The sequence below is a fragment of the Jaculus jaculus genome, chromosome 6 (genome assembly GCF_020740685.1).
Source record: "Jaculus jaculus isolate mJacJac1 chromosome 6, mJacJac1.mat.Y.cur, whole genome shotgun sequence".
Lineage (NCBI taxonomy): Eukaryota > Metazoa > Chordata > Mammalia > Rodentia > Dipodidae > Jaculus > Jaculus jaculus.
In genome coordinates this window covers 41,652,199-41,675,951 of record NC_059107.1, presented here as the reverse complement: position 1 = coordinate 41,675,951, position 23,753 = coordinate 41,652,199, and the positions used below count along the sequence as shown (strand labels likewise).

The 23,753-nt window shown below is 39.8% G+C and overlaps 1 gene segment (V, D, J or C); it reads right to left on the bottom strand.

The window, feature by feature from the left end:
- Positions 1-13,562: 13,562 nt before the first annotated feature.
- LOC101601306 lies at positions 13,563-14,061 on the bottom strand. The segment is given in 2 exon segments: positions 13,563-13,882; positions 14,007-14,061. Coding segments are annotated over 2 exon segments (375 nt in total).
- Positions 14,062-23,753: the final 9,692 nt, after the last annotated feature.

Genomic DNA, 23,753 nt, shown 5'->3' with positions numbered 1-23,753 from the left:
CACAAGGAAAGCCAGGTGAGGGGATTCTCCACTCACACCAGAGCTCCTCACAAACTCAAGAAACGTGAAGTGAGGATGGCAGTGACCAACGGAGGAGCAGCTCATGAGGTAGAGGATCACTTGGACCAGTGGGAGATCTAGAGCCACCATCCACAGCCTCCCCTCCCCCACCACCAGCACAAGTACCAGCAAGCACCAGATTTGTGGGGAAGGGTGCACACCTACACAGCAACTAGCAAACCCAACCAGAGCAGTGATACAGCCACCCAACCAGCTTACTTGAACCCACAGCATAGCACAGCAAAGAGGAACCCAAGAAGGAGCACAGCATAACTGAAACCAAAATCATCCCTAAAGGTAACTGGGATTACACCAGGTCAGCATCCTCAGATAAGCTTGGTATATAGGCTTGAATCAGAAGTACTAATTGTACTTTCCATATCATGATAAATTACATGATAAATCTGTTGGATGGTCAGATATCCCATTCTTAAATGAGCTATATTTTGGGCTTGTCATTTGTTGCTTCCTGGTTTACAGTGGCTTTGTTTCCTTTTTTGTTATTCATTAGGGAAGGGTCTCACTTGGACATAAACTGACTTAGAACCCTCAACAGACCAGAAATCTTAGTCTCTTAGTTGACAGAATTAAGGGTGTTGGGCAACAGACATCCTAAGGGACTGTGACTTTGTTATAGGATCTGGTTGTCATAATACCTACTCTTGCATAAATATGCTGTGCTGTTTATCATTGAATGTGTACAATATTTTGAATTTTAGAATCTGCCTGTATTTTGTTCCACTCAGACTACTTGGATACTCTCATACTAGGCAAACCCAACACCTAGGGTCACTTTTATAGATACTCTGAGAGTCTTAAGAGCCATATCTAGCACCTTAAGCTCCTATGCTGATGAAGATCTATAACATCAGATTGATTGATACATCTAATAATACCGCAGATAATTAGAAAAACTAAGCATTACATTAGTCCTAGATGCAAAAATATGTACATTATAACACAAGAAACACCAAAAATCAAGACAATACAAACCCACCAAAAAGTATTAATGCATCAAAAATGACATCCACTGAGAAGAATTTAGAGGAAATACCTGGGAAAGATTTCAAAAGAATGATTATAAATATGCTCAAATAAGTCAAAGAGAAAATCAAAGGAATGAAAGATGAAATCAAAGGATTCTAAGAATACACAAGATACCAATTTAATGAAATGAAGTGATCATGCAAGACATAAATAAGGAAATAGAAATAATAAAGAAAAACCACTCAGAATTACTAACAGTGAAGAATACAGTCAATGGAAAAAAAAGAAAAAAAACTCTGTAGAAAATCTCATAAGTAGAATGGATGAAGAAGAAAACAGAATATCTAACTAGAAGACCAGGTGGCAGATCTAATGCAATCCAACAAAGACAAAGACAAACTAATAGGAAAATGTGAATGGGAATTTCAAGGTATTTGGGACACTATGAAAAGATCAAGCATAAGAATTCAGGGTATAGTAGAAGGAGAAGTATTTCACTCCAAAGGCATAGTGGCATTTTAAACAAAATTATAGAAGAAAACTTCCCCCAAATTGGGAAAGAGATGCCAATACAGACACAGGAAGCCTTTAGAACACCAACCAGACAAAACCTGGAAAGAAACTCTCCTCGCCATATTATAATTAAGCTACCAAACATACAAACCAAACAAAACATATTGAAAGCAGTTAGATAAAAATCAAGTTACATACAAAGGCAAGCCCATTGGGATCACAGCAGATTACTCAACACAAACTTTAAAAGCCGGAAGAGCTTAGAGTGATGTTTTCTAAGTTCTGAAAGATTAAAAACTATCAACCAAGGTTACTGTATCCTACAAAGCTATCCATTCAAATAGATGGAGAAATAAGGACATTCCACAACAAAAAGAGGCTAACAGAATATTTGAAGACAAAACCGGCTCTACAGAAATGACTTGAGATAATCCTCCATGCTAAAGAGAAAGAAAAGGACACATGTAAGGACCCTGGAAAAAACAAACAATACTCAAATACTAGTTAATACAATACAACAATGGCAAAAACAGAAGAACTACAAAAAAGGCAAAAATAAATACACACCTTTCAATATCTCTAATATCAATTGCCTCAATGCCCCAATCGAAAGACATAGGTTTGCAGAATGGGTTAAAAAGTGGGATCCTTTGGTTTGTTGCCTCCAAGAAACTTACCTGTCTACAAGGGATAGACACTATCTTAGGGTGAACAGTTGGAAAATGGTGTTGCAAGCAAATGGCCCTAGAAAATAAGCAGGGGTTGCTATCCTAATATTTGACAAGGCATAGTTCCATCCAACATTAGTTAGGAAAGATAAGGAAGGTCACTATATATTGATTAAAAGCACACTCCAACATGAAGACACTACAATGCTAAACATATATGCACCTAACATGGGGGTTCCCAATTTCATCAAACAAATGCTATCAGATCTTAAGGTCACGATAACACCAAAAATAGCTGTAGTGGGTGACTTCACTACACACTGCACTCTCCACTACAACACCCCATTCTCATCAAGTGGCAGGTCATCCTGACAAAAAGTAAACAGAGAGGCATATGGATTAAATGAGGTCATAGAACAAATGTACCTAATAGATATATACAGGGCATGTCATCTAAATGCTACAGAATACACATTCTCTACAGCAGCATATAGAACATTCTGTAAAATAGACCATATTTTATAACACAAACAAATCTTAACAACACAAGAAAACTGAAACAATTTCTTGCATTTTATCTGACCACAATGGGATCAAACTACAAATCAATAGCAAGAAAAGCTATAGAGTGTACACAAAATCATGGAAATTAAACAATACACTACTAACTGATGAATGGGTCAATGAAGAAATCAAGAATGAAATAAAAAAATGTATAGAGTCAAATGATAAAGAAAGCACAACATACCAAAATATTTGGGACACAATGGAAGCAGTCCTAAGAGGTAAATTTGTAACTTTAAGTGCCTGTATTAAAAGTTAGAAAGGTCCCTAGTAAACAACCTAATGCTTCATCTTAAAGCCTTGGAAAAAGAAGAACAAGGCAAACCAAATGTCAATAGATTGGAAGAAATAATAAAGATTAGGGCAGAAGTTAATTAAATACACATGAAAAAACAATCCAAAGAATCAATGAAACAAAGAGTTGATTCTTTTTTTTTTTTTTTATTAACTAGTTTTGTACTCAGGGAATAAAGTCAATTTGGTACCATGATTAGGCTTATCCATTACCTATCCCCTCCCCTTTGCCCCTCCTTATAGAGGTATATGTGTCATTCATTCTGGAGTTAGCCAACAAGACTGATATACCCTTAGCAAATCTGACCAAAAGAAATAGAGCAGAGACACCAATTAATAAAATTAGAGATGAAAAAGGCACCACGACAACATATAATAGAGAAATTCAAAAAATCATAGGGACATACCAAAAGAACATATATTACACTAAACTTGAGAATCTGAAAGAAATGGATTATTTCCTTGATTTACATGACCTACCTAAATTAAATCAAGATGAGATTAATCAATTAAATAGACATATAGCAAGTATGGAGATGCAAGAATTTATTAAACTCTCCCAATTAAAAAAAAAATCTAAGCCCAGATGTATTCATTGGTTTCTTCAGGGAAGAAATAACACCAATGCTTCCTAAACTTTTCCATAAATATAAGACAAAGGAAATCAACCAATCTCCTTCTATGAAGCTGGCATCACCCTGATACCAAAACAAGGCAAAGATAAAACAAAAAGAAAGAAAGAGAGAGAAAGAATGAATGAATGAAAGAAAGAAAAGTACAGACCAATCTCTCTCATGAACTTAGATTCAAAAGTTCTCAAAAAAATCTTTGCAAACACAATACAAGAATACATCAGAAAGATCCTTCACTTTGACCAATTAGGCTTTATACCAGGGATGCAGGGATGGCTCAATATACACAAAATGATAAATTTAATATATTATATAAATGGTCTGAGGGCAAAAATAAATCACATGATAATCTCCTTAGATGCAGAGAAAGCATTTGACAAAATTCCAACATACCTTCATGATAAAAGTCCTACAGAAATTAGGAACAGAAAGGACATATCTCAACATAATAAAACTATTTATGACAAGCCTGCAGTTAACATATTACTAAACCAGGTACAACTGGAAGCTTTTCCACTAAAATCAGGAACAAGACAGGGGTGTCCACTGTCCCCACTTTTATTTAATATAGTACTGGAAGTCTTAGCCATAGCAAAAAGGCAAGAGATACACATAAGAGGAATACAAATTGGAAAGGACGAGCTCAAGTTATCATTATTTTCAGATGACATGATTCTATACATAAAGGACCCTAAGGACTCTACTATCAAACTGTAATAGCTGATAAACACCTATATACATGTAGCAGGATACAAAATAAACAGAAATCTATAACCTTTCTATATGCTAACAACAAACACACAGAGGATGAACTCTGCAAAGTGCTCCCATTCAATATTGCATAAAAAATAAATAAATAAAATACTTTGGAATGAACCCAACTAAAGAAGTGAAGGATCTCTACATCCCTACTCATCAGAGAAATGCAGATTTGAACTACTTTGAACTACTTTTTTAGACAGTGGAACACTCAGAAGGTGTAGATTGCTACTAGAAAATTTTCAGTTCCAGAAATGGGATACCTTCCAGTGAGTGTTGGCCAGGGAGGCCTCTGATGCCCCCAGAACATTACAGGCCATGGCTCAGGCCCTTGGTATTTCCTCCTGGAATAGATGGTAAGACACTATTGCTGAAGACTCCACATACTTTGGCTGCAAAGCCACTGAGAAAACCTACTGGAACTGATCTGATAACCACCTCCATGTAGATCAGCTGACAGAAAGCTGGAAGAAGCCATTCTGCATGCAGTCATTTCCAATGGGATAAAGAGAAATCACCAGTGAAGATACTCAACAGTAGACACTGCAAGTCTTCTATTTGGCCAGCCAGGCTTAATGAGCCAACAGGTGCAATAGTGGCACATCTGTCATGATGGAAACCAACTGTCCTCTAATTGGACTGGAGGCCCACTGTATGGGAGGGAATACATACCTGATATTGAAAACTTAAAACAGGGATAGTAATGAGCCCTAGGGGTGTAACGTCTGCTGCTGTCTGGCTAAATGTATATACTATGCTTATCAAATTATCCAGTAAGCACTTCTCTTAATGTTCATACCCTTATATTAATATTTCTTTCACTTTTGGTTAGAGAACCTTGTCCTTTCAGATGGAAGTGACCTTGAGATGACTCAGAAGGCATCATGGTGCTGAGAAGAAGTGACAGAGGAGTGCTCGGCATTGAGATATCTCTATCATACCTTCCAAGGCTCAGGGTCCATTGCAGAAGAGGTGGCAGAATGAATGTAAGAGCCAGGGTGTGAGCAACCTTTTAAGAAGTCCTCAGAGCAGTGAGCTGTTCTCTGTGCACATGCAAATCTGCAGGGCCTGGAAGGACACAAGAATAGCTGCAGACCTGGCTCCTCTCAATTACTAAGGACCAGAGACTCTAAGCCTTCCCAGTGTTAACAGAACAGCACAGATTTTTCTGTAAAGAATTTTCGACTTGGAGATTGAATTACAACATCTGTGTAGAGGTTTAGTTAGCTTGTAATTTGGATCTCCTCACCTTGTCCCCCATCTCATTTATAACACTGCCTCCTATCAGAGAACTTAAGTAAAGTTTGCCAGCTCTTTGCTTGTGACATGCGTAATATTTACTGCTTTCATGGATGATTGATCATTATTTAATTTTTTTTTAATTTTTTTTGTTCATTTTTTTATTTATTTATCTGAGAGTGACAGACACAGAGAGAAAGACAGGTAGAGGGAGAGAGAGAGAATGGGCGCGCCAGGGCTTCCAGCCTCTGCAAACGAACTCCAGACACGTGCGCCCCCTTGTGCATCTGGCTAACGTGGGCCTGGGGAACCGAGCCTCGAACCAAGGTCCTTAGGCTTCACAGGCAAGCGCTTAACCGCTAAGCCATCTCTCCAGCCCAATTGATCATTATTTAAATTCAAACATATCTGTAATGTGATGCTAAGTGAGAAACAAAGTCATGGAAGACCTGACTGATAAGGAGGTCAGGATCTGTCATGCCTGCCCTGTACTCTCTGAGTAATTTGTGTTCTTCCAATTATGCCCCTGTGTCTCTTTAATTCTATCAGGACCAGCAAAAATTAGGACTATTCTGTTTTCCCATCTAAAGCACATGAGCTACCTGCCTAGATCTGCTTGTAATTTCAATCTGAGTGAAGAGAGAAACACATAGGAATGTTACAATGAAAGTCCTATCAGGGAACTGCAACCACTGGTGTCTAGAAAATTTCACTACATGGGAATGTTAGTTGTTGTGGTTCAGTGAGACTAAGAGTGGGCACTTGAGCGCATGCACATGGGTAATTGTCCTATGTGCAGAGTTCAGACACAGTGCACTGAAGACACCCAAGCAGGGTTACAGATGAGAATATCACAGTGGAGAGGTCATAATACTATATTGTAGGGGAAGTTGTCTATAAGAGAGGAATATGGGAATATAACCACTACATATTGCTAATTTCCATGGAAGATGAAAATATTAAAATCCACTGGGGATAGTCAGAACCAAAGCCTTCAATGTTTTTTGAAAGGAGAATAATTTCAATAAATTTTGTGGTGTGTTAACAGCATTGATGATTTGAGGTAATCTTATTCTGTCCCCCCCCCCTTCAAGGTAAGATGGTGATTTTGCCTCTGTGTTTAATATAGGTAGAAATATAAATTTTACCAATCTGCAATTAATGACACCCTAGTACTCCCAAACAACTGTCATTTCCAAGCACCACCATTCATTAAAAGGGGCAATTGATCATCAACATATGTGTATTCATGAGACAAGAATTGAGAATTCATAATGTGTGCCAGGATTATGTTGAAAATAGTTTTCATAATCATGGGAAAATTCATAATCCAGCAAAACAGGAAACTAGAGTGGGACTCTAATACCCAAACTCTAGCCTTTGAGAATCCAAGTAATTAATGATGATGCAGCCATAAAATAAATTAAAGAAGGTAAAAAGTCATCAATTCCTACTGACATTTTAATGAAGGAGTTATTCATAATGAACCCAATGACTCTTCTATAAATCTTAAAACTCTTTTGCTTTTTAAGTTTTTATTGGAAACTTATATAACTATTCAAAGGAAATGATAATAATTCCCTCCCACCACTATTATTTTGGCCCTTAGAAATCTTCCCTCCATTAAATCCCTTCTTTGGGGACCTTTCTTTGGGAAGAAGGTATTTAATTTGGCTCCCTTCTATTTTGATGTCATCATTTTTTTCCTCCTATTATAAAGGTCTTGTGGAACTAGCATTGGGCACTGTGAGGTCACGACTATCAAGGCAACTATGTATCTTGATACCAGCATTGTAAGCATTCCTGTACTTCCTTCAGCACTTATATTCTTTTGCCACTTCTTCCTCAAGGGAGTTTGAGTCTTGGAGAGTATAGTAGAGATGTCTCAACATGCACCAAACACTCCACTGGCACTTATCAGTACTACAGTGAGTTATTAGCCTCTCTAACGGAAACTAAGAGTGATGTTAATATGTTGGCATAAACATAACAACTTAAGAGGGAAGATTGGTGGGTGTGGTAAAAAAAGTCACTAAGATGAACTTCCAAAGCAGGTGCAGTTATGGAGGAAGGGGTATTTATTGAAGTTTACAGATACAGGGGAAGTTCCATAATGAAGATGGCTTGTTTTCACAGGCTGGTGCAGAGAGAGAAGGCCACACCATCACCAGCATAAGCAAGCATAATTCAGGAACTCTAGGCTGATCTCCAGCACTTTTCAGATCTGGAATTCCAAATTTACCACCACACCCCTAGATCTGCCCCATGACTTATCCTCCAGCCAGATGGCTACAGATCTAAATTACAAACTTTAATAAAATCCTGAATATTTGGGGGACCATTCACTCAACCTACTCATAGCCTCCAATAGATTCCTAACCATCTCGCTGTATATTATGTTCAGTCCAGGTTCAAATGTCCCCATAGTCTTTACTAACTTTTGGATAGTTCTGACGTTCCAAGTCTCATCTGGAATTTAAGATCGTCTCTTAGCTGTGAGTCCTATAATACCATACAAGTTATATACTTTCAACTTATACAGGCACAGAGAAAACATTTCCAATTGTTATAAGACATAACAGGAGGAGGCAGGAACAATGCAAACACTATAACCGTCATGCAAACATCAACTTCTGAAGCTCAAGTCTGATATGATAACCAGTGACTGACAGTCTCCAGATTTTCCAAGCTTGCCCTCTAGCTGGTCTGGATAGCCAGGGAAAAGTGCCATCACAGGCCAACAGCCTCCATGGTAGCCATTACAATGTCTTCGGGTCTCCAAAATGCAAATGACAGTCCATCTTCTAATGGCTTGGCCATACTATCAAGGTCATCACAACAATAGACTAATGGAAAAGAATTGAAGACTCAGACCTTAGGTCAAGTGACTACAGCTACTTGACCTTTGACACAACCTTCATAGCCACAGTGACCCTCACCTAATCTGCACAGTCCTTTGCAGATCATTCTAGGTCCTTATACATTGATATTCAACATAAATCATTACACCATGTTAGAGGAACAAATTGGAAATATAGGAATGAAAATGACAGAGCAATGGTGAATCATGACAGGTAGGGAGAGAGGAGATGAGAGAGGGGTCAGGTAATTGCAACACACTACTCTGTCTCTACATCTACAATGTACTCAGCTGGAGGCTGTGAGAGCAGGGAGGAGGAATGTAATATAAATAATGCAGAGTACAAGGGCTGGTTTTCCTAGTAGCTTCATCATGGTGTGGGACACGGCAATAAAGAGGTGAGTTTCACCTTGTTATTCTAATTTCCTCTCTCCTCCCATTTTACTGACACATGTTCATCTGCAGAATGTAAGCAATCCCGTGGAAGGAAGCTATGTGAAGTCAGGTAAACCTGGGTTCTCATCCAAGCACTGCAGCAATTGAAAATGGGACTTTGAGCAAAGCTCAGGGGCACGCTCATGACAGGTCTCCTCCTCTGTGAAATGAAGCACTGGAGATAGCAAAGGGTGTTCTGGGTTTTAACCAGGTAATCCACAAAGAAGTATGTTTTTGCAGATTCCTCACTCACCTATACATCCACTTTAACAGTTAGAATGAATATGCTTTATAGGGCATCATTAGCCAAATATCATTTTTCATTAAATTTGTCAGTATAGACTCCACAGCTGCCTTGTGACTGGTTTTATACTGTGGAGTCTGTGAGCTTTTGCTTCACAATGAAAACTCCTCCATATCCACACACAGCTGTGAAAAGTAGAACAAGTAGACTACCAACAGGAACAGTGCAAGTCTTGGCTTCCCTGAGCCCCCGTGTTTGAGATTTGAAAGACTGTTGTAACAAATTACTCAAAAGTGATAGTATAAATCCATTCCATTTCACTGAGCCATCACTGGGGTGCAGGGAGGCAGGGCTTTCTCCAGAGATCTGAGTAGAGACTGTGTGCTCTTGTGTCCTCTGGCCTGTGGGTGCTGCGGCTCTGCCTCCATGGACTGCAACACTGTGTCTCTGTGCTCTGTGTTTTCAAGGCCTGTCCCTCTTCTGTTTGTGCTAAAACAACTTTGGTCAATGTGATCTCTTACACTGTCAATTCAACAGGACCTAGAATACCTGTGAGGGATTAACTTGATGAGGTTAATGGGGAAGACCTATGTCGACTGTGGGCAGGCTCCTTGGAAAAGTAGAGAGCTGGCTGAGCAGCGCCTTCCATCCCTCTGCTCTGCTGCCTCAAGGCTGGCTGGCCCAGCTCCCGTCTTCCTTCCGTGATGATGACCTACGACCTGAGGTGTAAGCTGAAATAAACCCTTCCTTCCTTTAATTTATTTTTGTCTGATATTTTTATTCAGTAATGAAAATTTAAATGATACACTTCTCTTCTCCTTTTCTAAGGGCATTTGTGAGACATGTAGGACACACCTAGCATAAACCTGCAAAATTTTGTCACCTAAACACCCTTAATTCACCTCTACAAATTTCTTTTGCTTAAACATTGATAGCCTCTATGGGCAAGTCCCTGATTTGTGATAACCATATTCCATCTACTTTGCTAAGTGAAATATTTTGTGCAAATATGAAGATATCTATTTATCTCTCTCTTCCCATAACCAAAAATCTCTTCACTTCTCTAAATGTAGCCAGTACCAGCAGTATGGTGGGTTTTGTGGACTCACACTGATAGTGGTACTGAGGCTCACAGGTCCTGCACCAGAGACTGTTGAATTAGTTTATTTTCACACCAGTGTGGGCCAGGGAAATCTCTTTCAATTCATGAACCATGATTACTGGGGATTGAGAGCTTATACAACATGCCTTGGACTAGGTTTCTCATTGTTAAGTCTCAGAGCCCAGAGCCCTGACCTAGTGCCAGAGACCTTAAGCATGAGGTAGGCAAGTTTTACAGATGCAGGAAAATGGTTAATCAGCAGGCAGATGCCTGCAACTGTGCTATGGAGGTATAAAGGAAACACAAGATGATCTGCAGTTCAGGATAGAAGCTGAAGTACAGATCATGGTCTTGAAGCAATACACAAACTAGTGCTAGGCTCAACCAGCACAGAAGACTATACAGTGCGGAACATGACTAATACAAAAGTCAGTTACTCTATAGGACGTAACTTTGGGACGGGGACTTCTAAATTTATTTATACTAATTTCCACTTTAACACAGCCAATCCTTTACATATGTTTACATTAAGACCAGTGTGGTTACCTTTGTCATGAGGAACACAGGACATTGACAAGTATACCATTAACTGCTTAAGGAGAAACTGTGTTCACAAGAATAGTCATTACATATTATTCCTCTAGACCTCTGCCAGCTCTCAGTCCTCTTAAAGGAAATAAAAATTTTCATGGTCCTTAACATGAGTAGGACCAACTTCTCCCTCCCACAATTGCCACTGCCAATCCCTGCACAGTAGGCAAGAGCAGAATGGGGAACTGAATGGTCTGCAGCAGGAAGATGAGGACAATTCTGGCTTTGTCTTTCTCAGTTGAGTTCATGAAGAAATTTCAAGTGCTTTGGAATGATTTCTGTGAGGGTTGATTTTTCTGGGCACATCAGGTTTTTCTCAGTGGGCATATCACTCCAGTGCTGAATTCATGTGGTCTTTTTCTCTGGGGTCTGTGTTAAACCTCTTACTTAGAATGCTTGTGATTGTATTACAGCTCATAGGGTTAATGTTGACTCCTTTGAATAAGAACAGATACAATGGTATCACACTCTATTCAGTAAATAATTACTGTTAACTATTTCCTTTTTATACATGATGTATAAACAGAAAAAATTCTCCCTGTCTATAATCTATCTGTCTAGCTAGTATGTATGTATGTATGTATGTATGTATGTATGTATGTATGTATCTATCTATCTATCTATCTATCTATCTATCTATTATCTATCTATCTATCTATCATGTTTCTATCTTTCTATCTATGTATGTATCTCCTATTTATTATCTATCTATTACCTACCTCTTTCACTCTTTTTTACTATAATGATTCCCAGTATTATTAAAATTTATTTCACTTCCTCAGAGAATGCAATTCCAACTATGTCAGGCTGAGGGGTCTCATATACAAAGGCTTGTTAGGGTTTAGGATAAAGTCCTGTTCTGTCACCTTATGCAGAAAGCAGGTCAAAGCCAAGATGGCCCTTACATCTGAAGAGAAGCTGTGCTCACAGAACACATTCATAGCCTAACCCTCTTTGGAACTTTTCAAATCGTGTAAGCCTTAGGATGCATGTGGTGTCCCTGGACGAAGCAGAAACCCGTCTGTCTCCATTTCACACTTTCCACTCGCTGAGGACAAGATTATAGATCAGGGATGGATGTGATAACTAAATTGTCCATATTGTGCAAAGAACTGTAATTTTATAGCATGTCCCTTAATTTAATGTTTTAGAAATATTTGTGTGAAAATTTCTTTTATACTATAAACAAAGTTTAATTCAAAAATTAAATAAATTCCTAACTTACAAGAATTATGATGAATTTGTCTAAATATATATATACATACACTTAAACAAAGTATCCTACTGTTATACCGAACTTTTGGATCTTGTTAAAGAGTATACTAGGGGCTGGAGAAATGGCTCAGCAGTTAAAGGTGCTTGCTTTCAAAGCCTGATGGCTTGGTTTCAGTTCTCCAGCACCCATGTAATGCTAGATGCACAAAGTGACACATGCATATAGAATTCATTTACAATGGCAGGAGGCCCTGGTCTGCCCATTATATCTATCTATCTGCTTCTTTCTAACTCTCTCTCTTTCATAAATAAATAAATAAATAAATAAATAAATAAATAAATAAATAAATAAATTTTAATGTCGACTATGTAGCTATGGTACATTATTTCTAACTGAGGATTCACATGATGCCCTGGCTTCTTGATGTATTTATATTTGCCACTTGGAGCTGCTGTTTCTCTGGTTCATGGGTGAGGAGTGTTAACACAGAGATTGTGTCAAAACCATAAAAATATATTGCAGTAATACTGAGCAGTATTGATTTTTGCTATGAAACAATATTAGAGCCATCTCTATAGTTATATTTATCTAAAATACTTTTAATTATTTGGCATAGAGCAAAGGACCTCTCACCCATGACACATGGGCCATTTTGTGCATGGCTTTACATGGAAACTGAAGAATTAAACCCTAAGCAAACAGACTTTGAAAGCAAGTGCCTTTTATAGCTCAACCATCTCCCCAGCCCTAATAATATTTAGTCATTCTATTTATTTGTGTGTCAAAAACCTGCTACATAATTAATGAAATTCCTCCCATTCAATAAAAGAACAGAAATAAAGACAGGGTTTTTATTTATAAACTTAGACTTATTGATGCATATTATAAATGCATCACCTATCAATATTCAGAGATAATGACCATACTGTGTTTTCTACTGTCAAAGTGTAAGACACTGTCCGCTCTCCTGAAGAGATCTGAGGACAGCATGTGCAGACAGCCTATACCTTCAGACAGAGCTCAGCACTCTTGAGGGCGCCAGAGATTGTGTCTTGGTTACTAATTTTCATGACTGCAAGAGCACCCAAGCCAGTTTATAGACATTGTTCAGGCTTTATTTCTATAATAGAACATTTCTTCTTGGAATATTTTAGTGACTTACATTCTCCTGTATCAAAACTGTGTAAAATTATCTGTTCAGCAAGAATAATGACAGGTATGGTCATGGCTGTGTAATTGAGACTGGGGAAGTAGAGATTTTAGTTCATAGGCCATTTTACTACAAAATTCCAATGACTTTCAGAGCTTGCCCACAACTTAAAAAATTTACCAGCAGTTAAAGGCAAAGGAAGGAGCAGCTGGGGCAGCTCAGCATCTCACTTCTGCTTCCTGGGAGGTTTATGTTATGAACTGTATCACTGTGGGAAATTTATAACCCTGTTGACAGTAATAAGTGGCAACATCCTCAGGGTCCAGGCTGCTGATAGTGAAAGAATATTGTGTCCCAGATCCACTGCCACTGAACCTTGATGGAACCCCATCTTCCAAACTGGATGCACCATAGATGAGGAGCTTAGGAGCTGCCCCTGGTTTCTGTTGGTACCAGGCTAAATATCTATAAATGTTCTCGCTCGCCTGACAATTGATGGTGACTCTGTCTCCCAGAGATACAGACATAAATGGTGGAGTCTGGGTCATCTGAATGTCACATCTCATACCTGAAATAAAAAATTAAAAACAAATATCCACACAGTTAATAATATGATGGCAGGCTTTCCCTCAAAGACAAAGCAGCACTGACCTTAGTGTTTTGGAAACATTCCCTGGTTTAGCTCTCCTTACCTGGCAGCCAGAGCAGCAGAAGCCCCAGTAAATGAGCAGGTGTCCTCAGGCCCATGCTGTGAACTGATAGGAACTGACTACTGCACAGGGTGTGAGCAGCCTTTTAAGAAGTCCTCAGAGCAGTGAGCTGTGCTCTGTGCACATGCAAACCAGCAGGGCTGGGCAGGGATGGACACACCCTCAGTACTGGATCTTTTCAATTATTCAGTAAAGGCCCAGCGTCTCCAAGAGTTCCCTGCCTTACCACAACACCATAAACTGGCCTGAAGACAATATGTTTGTCCTTGGAAACTGAAGGGCTTCATCTGTCTAGAGTGTGAGTAACGTTATTTTCATCTCTTCCAGGTCCAAAACATGCATCTTTGCCCCCAGTCCATCTGTAACACTGTCTGTCAGTTAAGGCACAATCCCAGAAGCTGCCACAAAATTTGCAAATGCCTTACTTTGGAAGAAATTAATGTTACTATGGACACCAAAGATTGTTCTTCCATTTAAATCTCTGGTATCCTTAGTTTGATGTTAAAGTGAAAAACTCCTGTACACCATATGCATATACACATGTAATAAACAAATAAAGAAATTAATATATGATAAAGAAAAAGGACTAATGATGAGCATAGGTTTCCTTCTGCATGTAGACATGGGAACTATTATTCATTAATAGTGACAATAAGGGATAGAGAGATGATTCAGCAGTTAAGGCACTTGTTTACAAACCTTAACAGCCTGAGGTCAACTCCCCAGTACCCATACAAGTCCAGATGCACAAAGTGGTACATGTATCTGGAGTTCATTTGCAATGGGTAGGGACCCAAGTATAATCATTCTCCTTCCTTATCTCTCTTTTGCTCTCTCTCTCCCCCCATCCTCCCTCCTTGCAAATAATTAAATTATTGAAAAAAGTTACAATCATGAATAAATGTGTATTTCTGAAACATGAACAAAGAAAATATCTTGAAACTAGGACATACTCATAGAAGAATGATTTATAACACAGAAATATCATCTAGTCTTCATAGGACTCTTACAGCAAATGTGGAGAATTTAGTATCAGTATAGTTAAGGATGATATAGCTACTTAAATAAATAAAAATCTATGAATTCATACAGTAATGTTTCTATGATTTTGTTGAAGACACCTACTATGCCTTTGGAGTGGATTTCTTCTCCTTCTACTATGCCCTGAATTCTTATATTGGATCTTTTCATAGTGTACCGAATATCTTGAAATTCCCACCCATATTTTTCTATAAGTTTGTCTTTCTCTTTGTTGAACTGTATTAGGTCTGCCACCTGGTCTTCTAGCTTAGATATTCTGTCCTCTCCTTCATCCATTCTACTGGTGAGATTTTCTACAGAGTTTTTTATTTCATTAACTGTGTTCTTCATTGCTAGTAATTCTGACTGGTTTTTCTTTATTATTTCTATTTCCTTATTTATGTCTTGTATTGCCTTCTTTATTTCATTAAATTGGTGTCCTGCATCTTCTTTGATTCCTTTGATTTCCTCGAACATATTTATAATCATTCTTTTGAACTCTTTCTCAGGCATTTCTTCTAACTCTTTCTCATTGGAGGACATTTCTGATGCATTAATACTTTTAGGTGGATTTATATCATCTTGCTTTTTAGTGTTTCTTGTGTTATAATGTATATATTTTTGCATCTTGGATTAAGTTAATGCTTGGATTTTCTAGCTAGCTGGGTATTCTTAGCTGTATCAATTGATTTGATGTAATATATTTTCAGGGTAGGACTTTAAGATGTTTGGTGTGGCTCTTAAGACTCTCAGAGTATCTACAAACAGTAATGTTTCTAATCATATTGCAACCATGATTTTTCTGCAAATGTTCATTGATTACAAGGGAGAAAAGTGATAAGGCAACAAAGAATTCTGGCAAACACCACCTCTATCCAAATTTAAAAGGAACATCACAAATTGTTGTAAAAGCCCATGTTCTGATAGTTCAGCTGCACAGTTTTTGTTATTTTGTTATAGAAGCCCTAAAGAAATAATGTCTGATCCCTGATGCTGTACCTGATTATAATTATGAGGAAAAAATAAGGGAGAACATTCTCAAAAGTAACTGATGTGTCATGCTCCAGAGTCCAGAATGCAAAATTCTAATACGGAGGTCATGACTGGTCAAGACTGGAGGATAACAAAGGCAATTTGGGTATGTGGACCAAATCATTGTGTCACACAGACATGTCCAGTACACAAATTCAAACGAATATGCATGCACATACAAATGTATACCATATTATATATATATATATATGATCAGAAATGAAAACAGGCTCCTTCCTGCATTTAGAGATAGGTCCAAGAGATGGCTATATTTCTCCTAGAAGTAGGAAGGTAATAATGGCCAGAAGAAAACAAACAAACAAAAAAGCAAGGAAGAACTTTGCAACCCAAGGAGCTGAGTCAGTCAGATCTATAAGGTCATGGGCTAAACTCCCCGTGGTCACTGCCTCACAGAGGTCAGGCTGGGGGTTTCCTGGTACACTAGATCTTGACTGCATGTCAGAGTAGAGAAGAGATAGTCTGAGGGGAATTCCCAGCACCCTTGAACTTACACATGTCAGTTGTGGCCAAAATTTGATAAGCCACAGTGTCAGAAACACAAATTTGTGAGCCTGGAAGACAGAAGGCTGAAGGTATTTCATGCTGATCATAGATTGTCTTCAGGACCATGAGGGTCAAGGCCCAGCCAGAGAGCAGGGTCTGTGCAATGTATGGGCTTTAGGAGGTGAGAGGTACTGCGTATAGTGCACCAGGGACAGGTTCTGACATGTGTTTTGTCAGTGATTTGACAGCATTCTTAGGATGTATTGCTGGGGCTTGTTTTCCCATGGAGGCAAAAAAGCTCAAATTTGTGACCCACTGAACCAGTCCTAGGATGAGGTCAGACTGACTGTGCAAACTAGACTCTAGCTGAAGGTGTATGTGGGGGCTGGGGGTTTAGTGGCAAATGTGACAGTGTATTATTTATTTTTGTGTGAACAAAGGCCTGAAAAAACTTATCTTAAAGTAAGAAGCATTTATTTCAGCTAACCATTTCAGGTTCAGTCCACCATGTCAGGGAAAGTTTAACAACAGAAGGCTGAGGCAGCAAGTCACATTCAGTCCACAGCAAGGAATAAAATGCTCAGCTAGCTCCTTCCTGTTGACAGTCCAGCACACCAGACCATGGGATAGAGCTTTCCAGAGTTAAGGTGGGTCTTCCTACATTAATTTACCTAATGAATACCCCACAGAGGCTAACCTTATAGGTGATTCTAGGTCATTTCTAATTGACAATCAAATAGAAACCATCATAGACAGCTTCCAATAACAAGAAAAGGCAATTGGTTTGGGAAATCTATCACCCATACACACTCCCTACACACAAGACATTTTTTTTTTTTTCTTTTTTGAGGTAGAGTCTTACTCTAGCCCAGGCCAACCTGGAATTCACTCTTTATTTTCAGGGTGGCCTTGAACTCATGGTGATCCTCCTACCTCTGCCTCCTGAGTGCTGGGATCAAAGGCGTGTGCCACCACGACCAGGGGGAATGACAAGCTTTTGACTGCACAATAGTGAGAAGAAATATACATTAGTAGAAACCCTGCTTGAAGCTTTGAGGGCTAATTACTTTTCCATATCTATGGATATGTGGTACGGTTCTCTTCTGGCATCTGAGACAGCAGTAGTGACCTACAGTTTCCAGTCGGCCCCTGAGATCATGACAGGAAATGATGAATGCTTGCTTCACAGTATATTGGGCTCAGAGAGGTATAATGATATAGAACAGGCTTTCCACTGTATGATTTGGTCCCTCTGTAAGATAACAGAAGTGATCCAGCATGTTTAACACAGGCTAGGCAGAGCCATGGGTTATGTTAGGTATATTAAGTCCATTTTCTTTTTTTAAAATTTTTATTTATTTGAGAGCAACAGAGAGAGAAAGAGTGAGTGAGAGAGGGAGAGAGAATGGGCGCGCCAGGACTTCCAGCCACTGCAAATGAACTCCAGATGTGTGTGCCCCCTTGTGCATTTGGCTAACGTGGATCTGGGGAATCAAGCCTTGAACCAGGGTCCTTAGGCTTCACAGGCGAGCACTTAACCGCTAAGCCATCTCTCCAGCCCTTAAGTCCATTTTCAAAGCAAAATGTTCAAATGCTGATGGGTTCATTGGATAAAAATGCCATTGTAGGTCAAAGAAAGCATGGATAACTATAAGTTGAGGAAAATCATATGTGAAAAAACCCAAAGGGTCTACAGTTTTGCCTCCAATGAGCTCTGACTCAGCAGAAATCATATTTAACCCCCAGAGTACATGATGTCACATATTTACTGTAGAAGACTCAATAATGCTCAGTAATGACCATAATGGTGAATAAGTATACATACTGTAAACTCTGAACTTTCTAGATGAAAATGTAGTCCTTCAGAAGCATGATGCATTGCTACTGTTTGGAATTTTAACGTGATGCCATCTCCAGGTGGTGGCACTGAGAGGACACTGCTCCTTCTTCTCTCTCCCCTTCTCCCCCAGTGTGGTCACTACTTTTCAGAGTTGTGTCCACATGCGGACCTGTAATGTCTCAGTCCTGTCAATCCCAGCAATTTCAAAGTGTGTATCACTCACTGGAAAGCCTTATGAACATCTCCTAACATGTGTGCATGAGAGAACTCAATCCATGTATATGCAAGGACATAACATGGGGACTCTTTGGACTATCAGTGAGTAATAAAGAATCAATCATAATGAGTAGATGGTGGAAATTCATTTACAGATCGTGGCAGCTTTTTACTGTCAGCAACTGTCCATAAAGTGTATTGACAGAGTTTGTTTTACAAAACCATGTCACTTTGATGTTGTTGAGGGTTTCTAGATTATGATGACAAGCCCAGAGTTTGCACGATTATTGTCTACATGTGCTGGGCAGATAATGAAGCTACCTACTGTCTACAGTAGACATAGCATCCTTCTTTCCTGTCCTTGGTCTTCTACTAGGGTGAGATATGTCCATGCAGAGCCCCAGAGAGGCCTGTCTCTTTCTAATACCTTATAACCTTTTTCCACAATATAGTTTCACTAAACTCCAGTCCACAGTCTTAGTCTTCAAGATACAGAAGCAAGACCCAGGTTAAAAAAAAAAAAAAAAAAAAAAACGCTGTGGTAATTGAATATTAGGATTTCTTATCTAGTTTAGTTGGAGTATTCGCACATACATGGAAGCACATGTGTGAATACATGTGTATGTATATGTAGGGGGAAGAGAGAGAGTTTATGTGTGTGGCTATGCATGTGTATGTAGTTGTGAATATGTTACATGTCAATATGGAACAAAGGCTACATGAATAGAGTCAAGAGTTTTGTTTTAAGCTTGAATTCAGTAATAAATTCATTTTATTTCTCATCCCAAGCGAAGATAGCTTCTAAAGCTGCTTAAACAATAGAGAAGAGAACAAGGCTGGATTAAGCAGACTACTATGGGCTGATCTGTGTTCCCTAGTCATATAATGAAAACTTCTAACTCTCAGTTTCTCAGCTGGAACTATCCTTCAATATAGATGGCATACATGATTAAGTTAAAGTCAGATTGCTATTGCGTTTATACCAGTATTTCTGAAGTCCTTAAAAGAGGACAGTGAGTCACTAGCTAGGGCTCTATAGAGAAGACTGTCAACCCTTAGGGTTGGAGGCTTGTTTTTGAAATGTTTTGTTAACATCACAGAAATTACTCACAACTCTCCCTATCATAGGTACTATTCATTGATGGCCTGTTCTTTCTTTTTTAAAAATTTATTTATTTATTTATTTGAGAGCGACAGACACAGAGAGAAAGACAGATAGAGGGAGAGAGAGAGAATGGGCGCGCCAGGGCTTCCAGCCTCTGCAAACGAACTCCAGATGCGTGCGCCCCCTTGTGCATCTGGCTAACGTGGGACTTGGGGAACCGAGCCTCGAACCAGGGTCCTTAGGCTTCACAGGCAAGAGCTTAACTGCTAAGCCATCTCTCCAGCCCTGGCCTATTCTTATTAGCTGATTAAAACCAAGTACATAGTCATTTTTAAATGAATTTATTTATTTAAGAGAGAGAGAGAGAAAAAGGGAGATGAGTGCACCAGGGTCCCTTGCCACTGCAGACAAGCTCCAGACACATATATAAATATGTGCTTCTGCCTTTACATGGGTAATGAGGAATCAAACCCTAAGCAGTGGGCTTTGCAAGCAAGAATCTTTAATCACTGTGCCATCTACTACCCACATTGTCATGTTAATGTAATGATGTCTTACAGTTTGAGAGTTCTTGGCATTTTTGGAGCCCAGCAAGCCTCAAGGACTTCACAGTTAGAGCCTGCTGGTGACAGAGATCACTGCATGATATATTTTCCAAAAACCTGGAGACTTAGGGACAGCTTATGTTGCAGTCAGGGTTGCATTGCTGGCAAAAATCACACACGCAACCAAGAGCAGCTTGAGGGTGTTTATTTGACTTCTAGGCTTGAGGGGAAGCTCCAAGATAGTAGACAAAGTGATAGCACGAACAGAAGGTGGACATCACCTCCTAGCCATCATCAGGTGGACAACATCAGCAGGAGAATGTACCAAACACGCCAAGGGGAAACTGGCTATAATAATGAAAAGCTCACCACCAACAACACACTTCCTCCAGGAGGGGTTAATTCCCAAATCTCTATTGGCTGAGAACCTAGCATTTAAAACACCTAAGTTTATGCAGGACACCTGAATCAAACTATCACAGCTTATAGTTCTATTCAAGACTGAATAAAGAAAAACACCAATGTCCCAATTTAATGGATATTAAATGTTTTCTTTTTTTCTTTATGTTGTTGATGTAATTAAGGAATTCTCAGACTTTCATTTCTACTGAGGTACTCAACAGGATGTATGAGGCCAGTACACTAAGAGAGGGTCCCTTGCCTTACTTAGTCTACTTTCTTATTCAAGTTTACCATTACTCATCCTCACAAAAACATCCTCAATGATGTGAGACCAGTCAGATTGACCCAGAAAATTATCCAACAAACACTTTATTTTGATGTAACTCATTTTTGTGGAAGTCTATATCTAGTCCTCTATTGTTGAGTAGAAACACCCCTTATAAAATTGACAACGAAAAGCACCAAAACAATCAAATCAATGTTACAACAAACCATTATTTTTTTGTGGATCAGGAGATGTGGATGGATCATCTGTGCAGTTTGGATCTGAACTTCATGGGAATAGTAGGTCCCCCTGAAAGTTCCCCTTGGCCTTCTTCCTCCTTGGTACTCCTCGATCTCCTGTGAACACAGGGCTTCTACCAGGACAGTGCTCCAGGTGGTTATCCTTCATCCTCACGGCCTTGTCTCCTGAGGAAGAGCTGCTCTCAAGTGGCTGATGCAAGGTCCAGATGGGTGCTCCATTATGTCCTCCTAATTCTGGTTTTACTATCAAATTGCAGTAGACAGACACACGGTCTTGTGGGAGTGAGTAGAGCCACACAATGCACAACGTAAATACTGTTCATCTCATGATTGATGGATTACAAACCTCATCAGCCCAGGTACATGCAGGTTCCACCAGATCACCAGAGGTGGTTCAGCATGAATAATGAGAGCCAGCACAGAGCACTTGTCAGATATTGTAGGGAACATGAACAAAATCAGCTATGTTTTTATTTGATTTTTTTGTGTATATGTGGGTATGCATGAATATGGATGTGCAGGCAGGTAGAGGCCAGAGTTCACGTGTTTTCCTCACTCATTTTTCACCTTATTTTGGAAGAAAGTGTCTCTCAGTGAAACGAGCTAGTCAATCCAGCTAGAGAAGATAGAGTAGGGTCAGATGTAGCCTCCTCGCTCCACTTCCCAAGCGCTGGGATCACAGGTGTGCACCACCTTGCCTCACGTGGGTACTTGGGATCTGCACTCAGGTCCTCATGCTTGCACAGCACACCCTACTGACTAAGTCATCTGCCTCTCTGGACACTATGTTTTCATGTGTGTGAAATGAGCTCTCCTCACACCATACCCTGGCAGGTCAATGAAGATGCTTACTCTAAGTTTACCAAAAGCACTGTATTATTCCCTATATAGTCAGCATATAAGAGGGATTCTGATCCAGGGAAGGCTGGTGACCAACTCAGAGTCAGTCTGCCTCTTCTCTCCATGTTGACTGTGGCCAAGTGGCATCCTGAGCTGAGCCAATGCTCTTGGCAAGGCCTGAGGCCTTCTTAAGAGAATAGAGGTGATAATCTTGTCCTGCAAGTTGTGCAAAGACTCTCTCAAGGGGAATATATTGTGGCTGCTCAGATAAACTTATTTTTAGTTACATTTACAGCAATAGAACTCTTGAAAGGTCATTCTGAGGTCCCCTGAATCAATGAGCCCCTCAGCCATACCTCACTGAGGATGCTGGCTCTAGAAACCAGGTTCAGAAATCCCAAAGACTCTCAGTCCACAGAGATCATCTGCTTTGCTTGGATCCCAAAAACACAGTCCTGAATGACCCTGCCACTCTCCACACAGAGATTCTTCCAGACTCCTTGTACTAGGACACAGTGGATTTGGTTCACTGGCAGTGGATTAGGGACAGATTTCATCCTCACCATCAGGGCCTGGGAGCCTGAAGATGCTGCAACTTATTACTGTGAGCAAGGTTATTCTTCCCCTCTGCCCCTCACAGTGATGCAAGTCATAAACCAGCCTGGGAAGCAGAAGTATGAGGCTGGGCAGCCCTGGCTGCTCCTCTGGGTGTCTCTACCTCTCCACTTGCGGAGAGCCTTTCTCACATGCAGCCTGGCTCTCAAAGTTACTGGGAGATCTCAAGATTACTGGGAGGTCTGGGGAGAAGAGGTGTGAGAGGTTATTCTGCACGTTATTTACCATTACCTAAGGCTTTCAGGTTTACCTAAAGACCTGTTATGTCACCATAGGCATGCCAAAGGACAAAGAAAAGGTCATCATTTCCATGCTGAAGGAAGGACAAAGCCTTTACCCACCAGGAGAGAAGCTGAGGCCGAGGAGAGAAGCTGTGGTTTACTAGCCTCTGCACGTGTGCAGGGACCTTGCCTTGATGTGGTTCATATTTGGGAAATGTGAATATACTGAAGTTTTAGAAAATCTTTGCAACCATATCTATGTTTGTGTTTGTGAAGGTATATAACATGCATGTGCATATGTGTGGGTATGTGTGATGTGAAGCATATGCACATGTGTGTTAAGATGTGCATGCTCGGGCTGGAGAGATGGCTTAGCGGTTAAGCGCTTGCCTGTGAAGCCTAAGGACCCCGGTTCGAGGCTCGGTTCCCCAGGTCCCACGTTAGCCAGATGCACAAGGGGGCGCACGCGTCTGGAGTTCGTTTGCAGAGGCTGGAAGCCCTGGCGCGCCCATTCTCTCTCTCTCTCTCCCTCTACCTGTCTTTCTTTCTGTGTCTGTCGCTCTCAAATAAATAAATAAATAAAAATTTAAAAAAATATATTAAAAAAAAAAAGATGTGCATGCTTCATGTGCATGTGTGCTAAGCCGGAGTAGAATGTAGGAAGTCATTTGCTGATCATTCATCTATGTATTTCACTTTTTTAAAACTTCTTTTTACTTTTTTTCTCTTTATTTGAGAGAGAGAAAGAGAGAGAGGGAAAGAGAGGCAAATATATGCAGAATTAGTGTGTCAGGACCTCTAGCCTGTGAAAATGAGCTCCAGATACATGAGACACTTGGTGCATCTGGCTTAAGTACATACTGG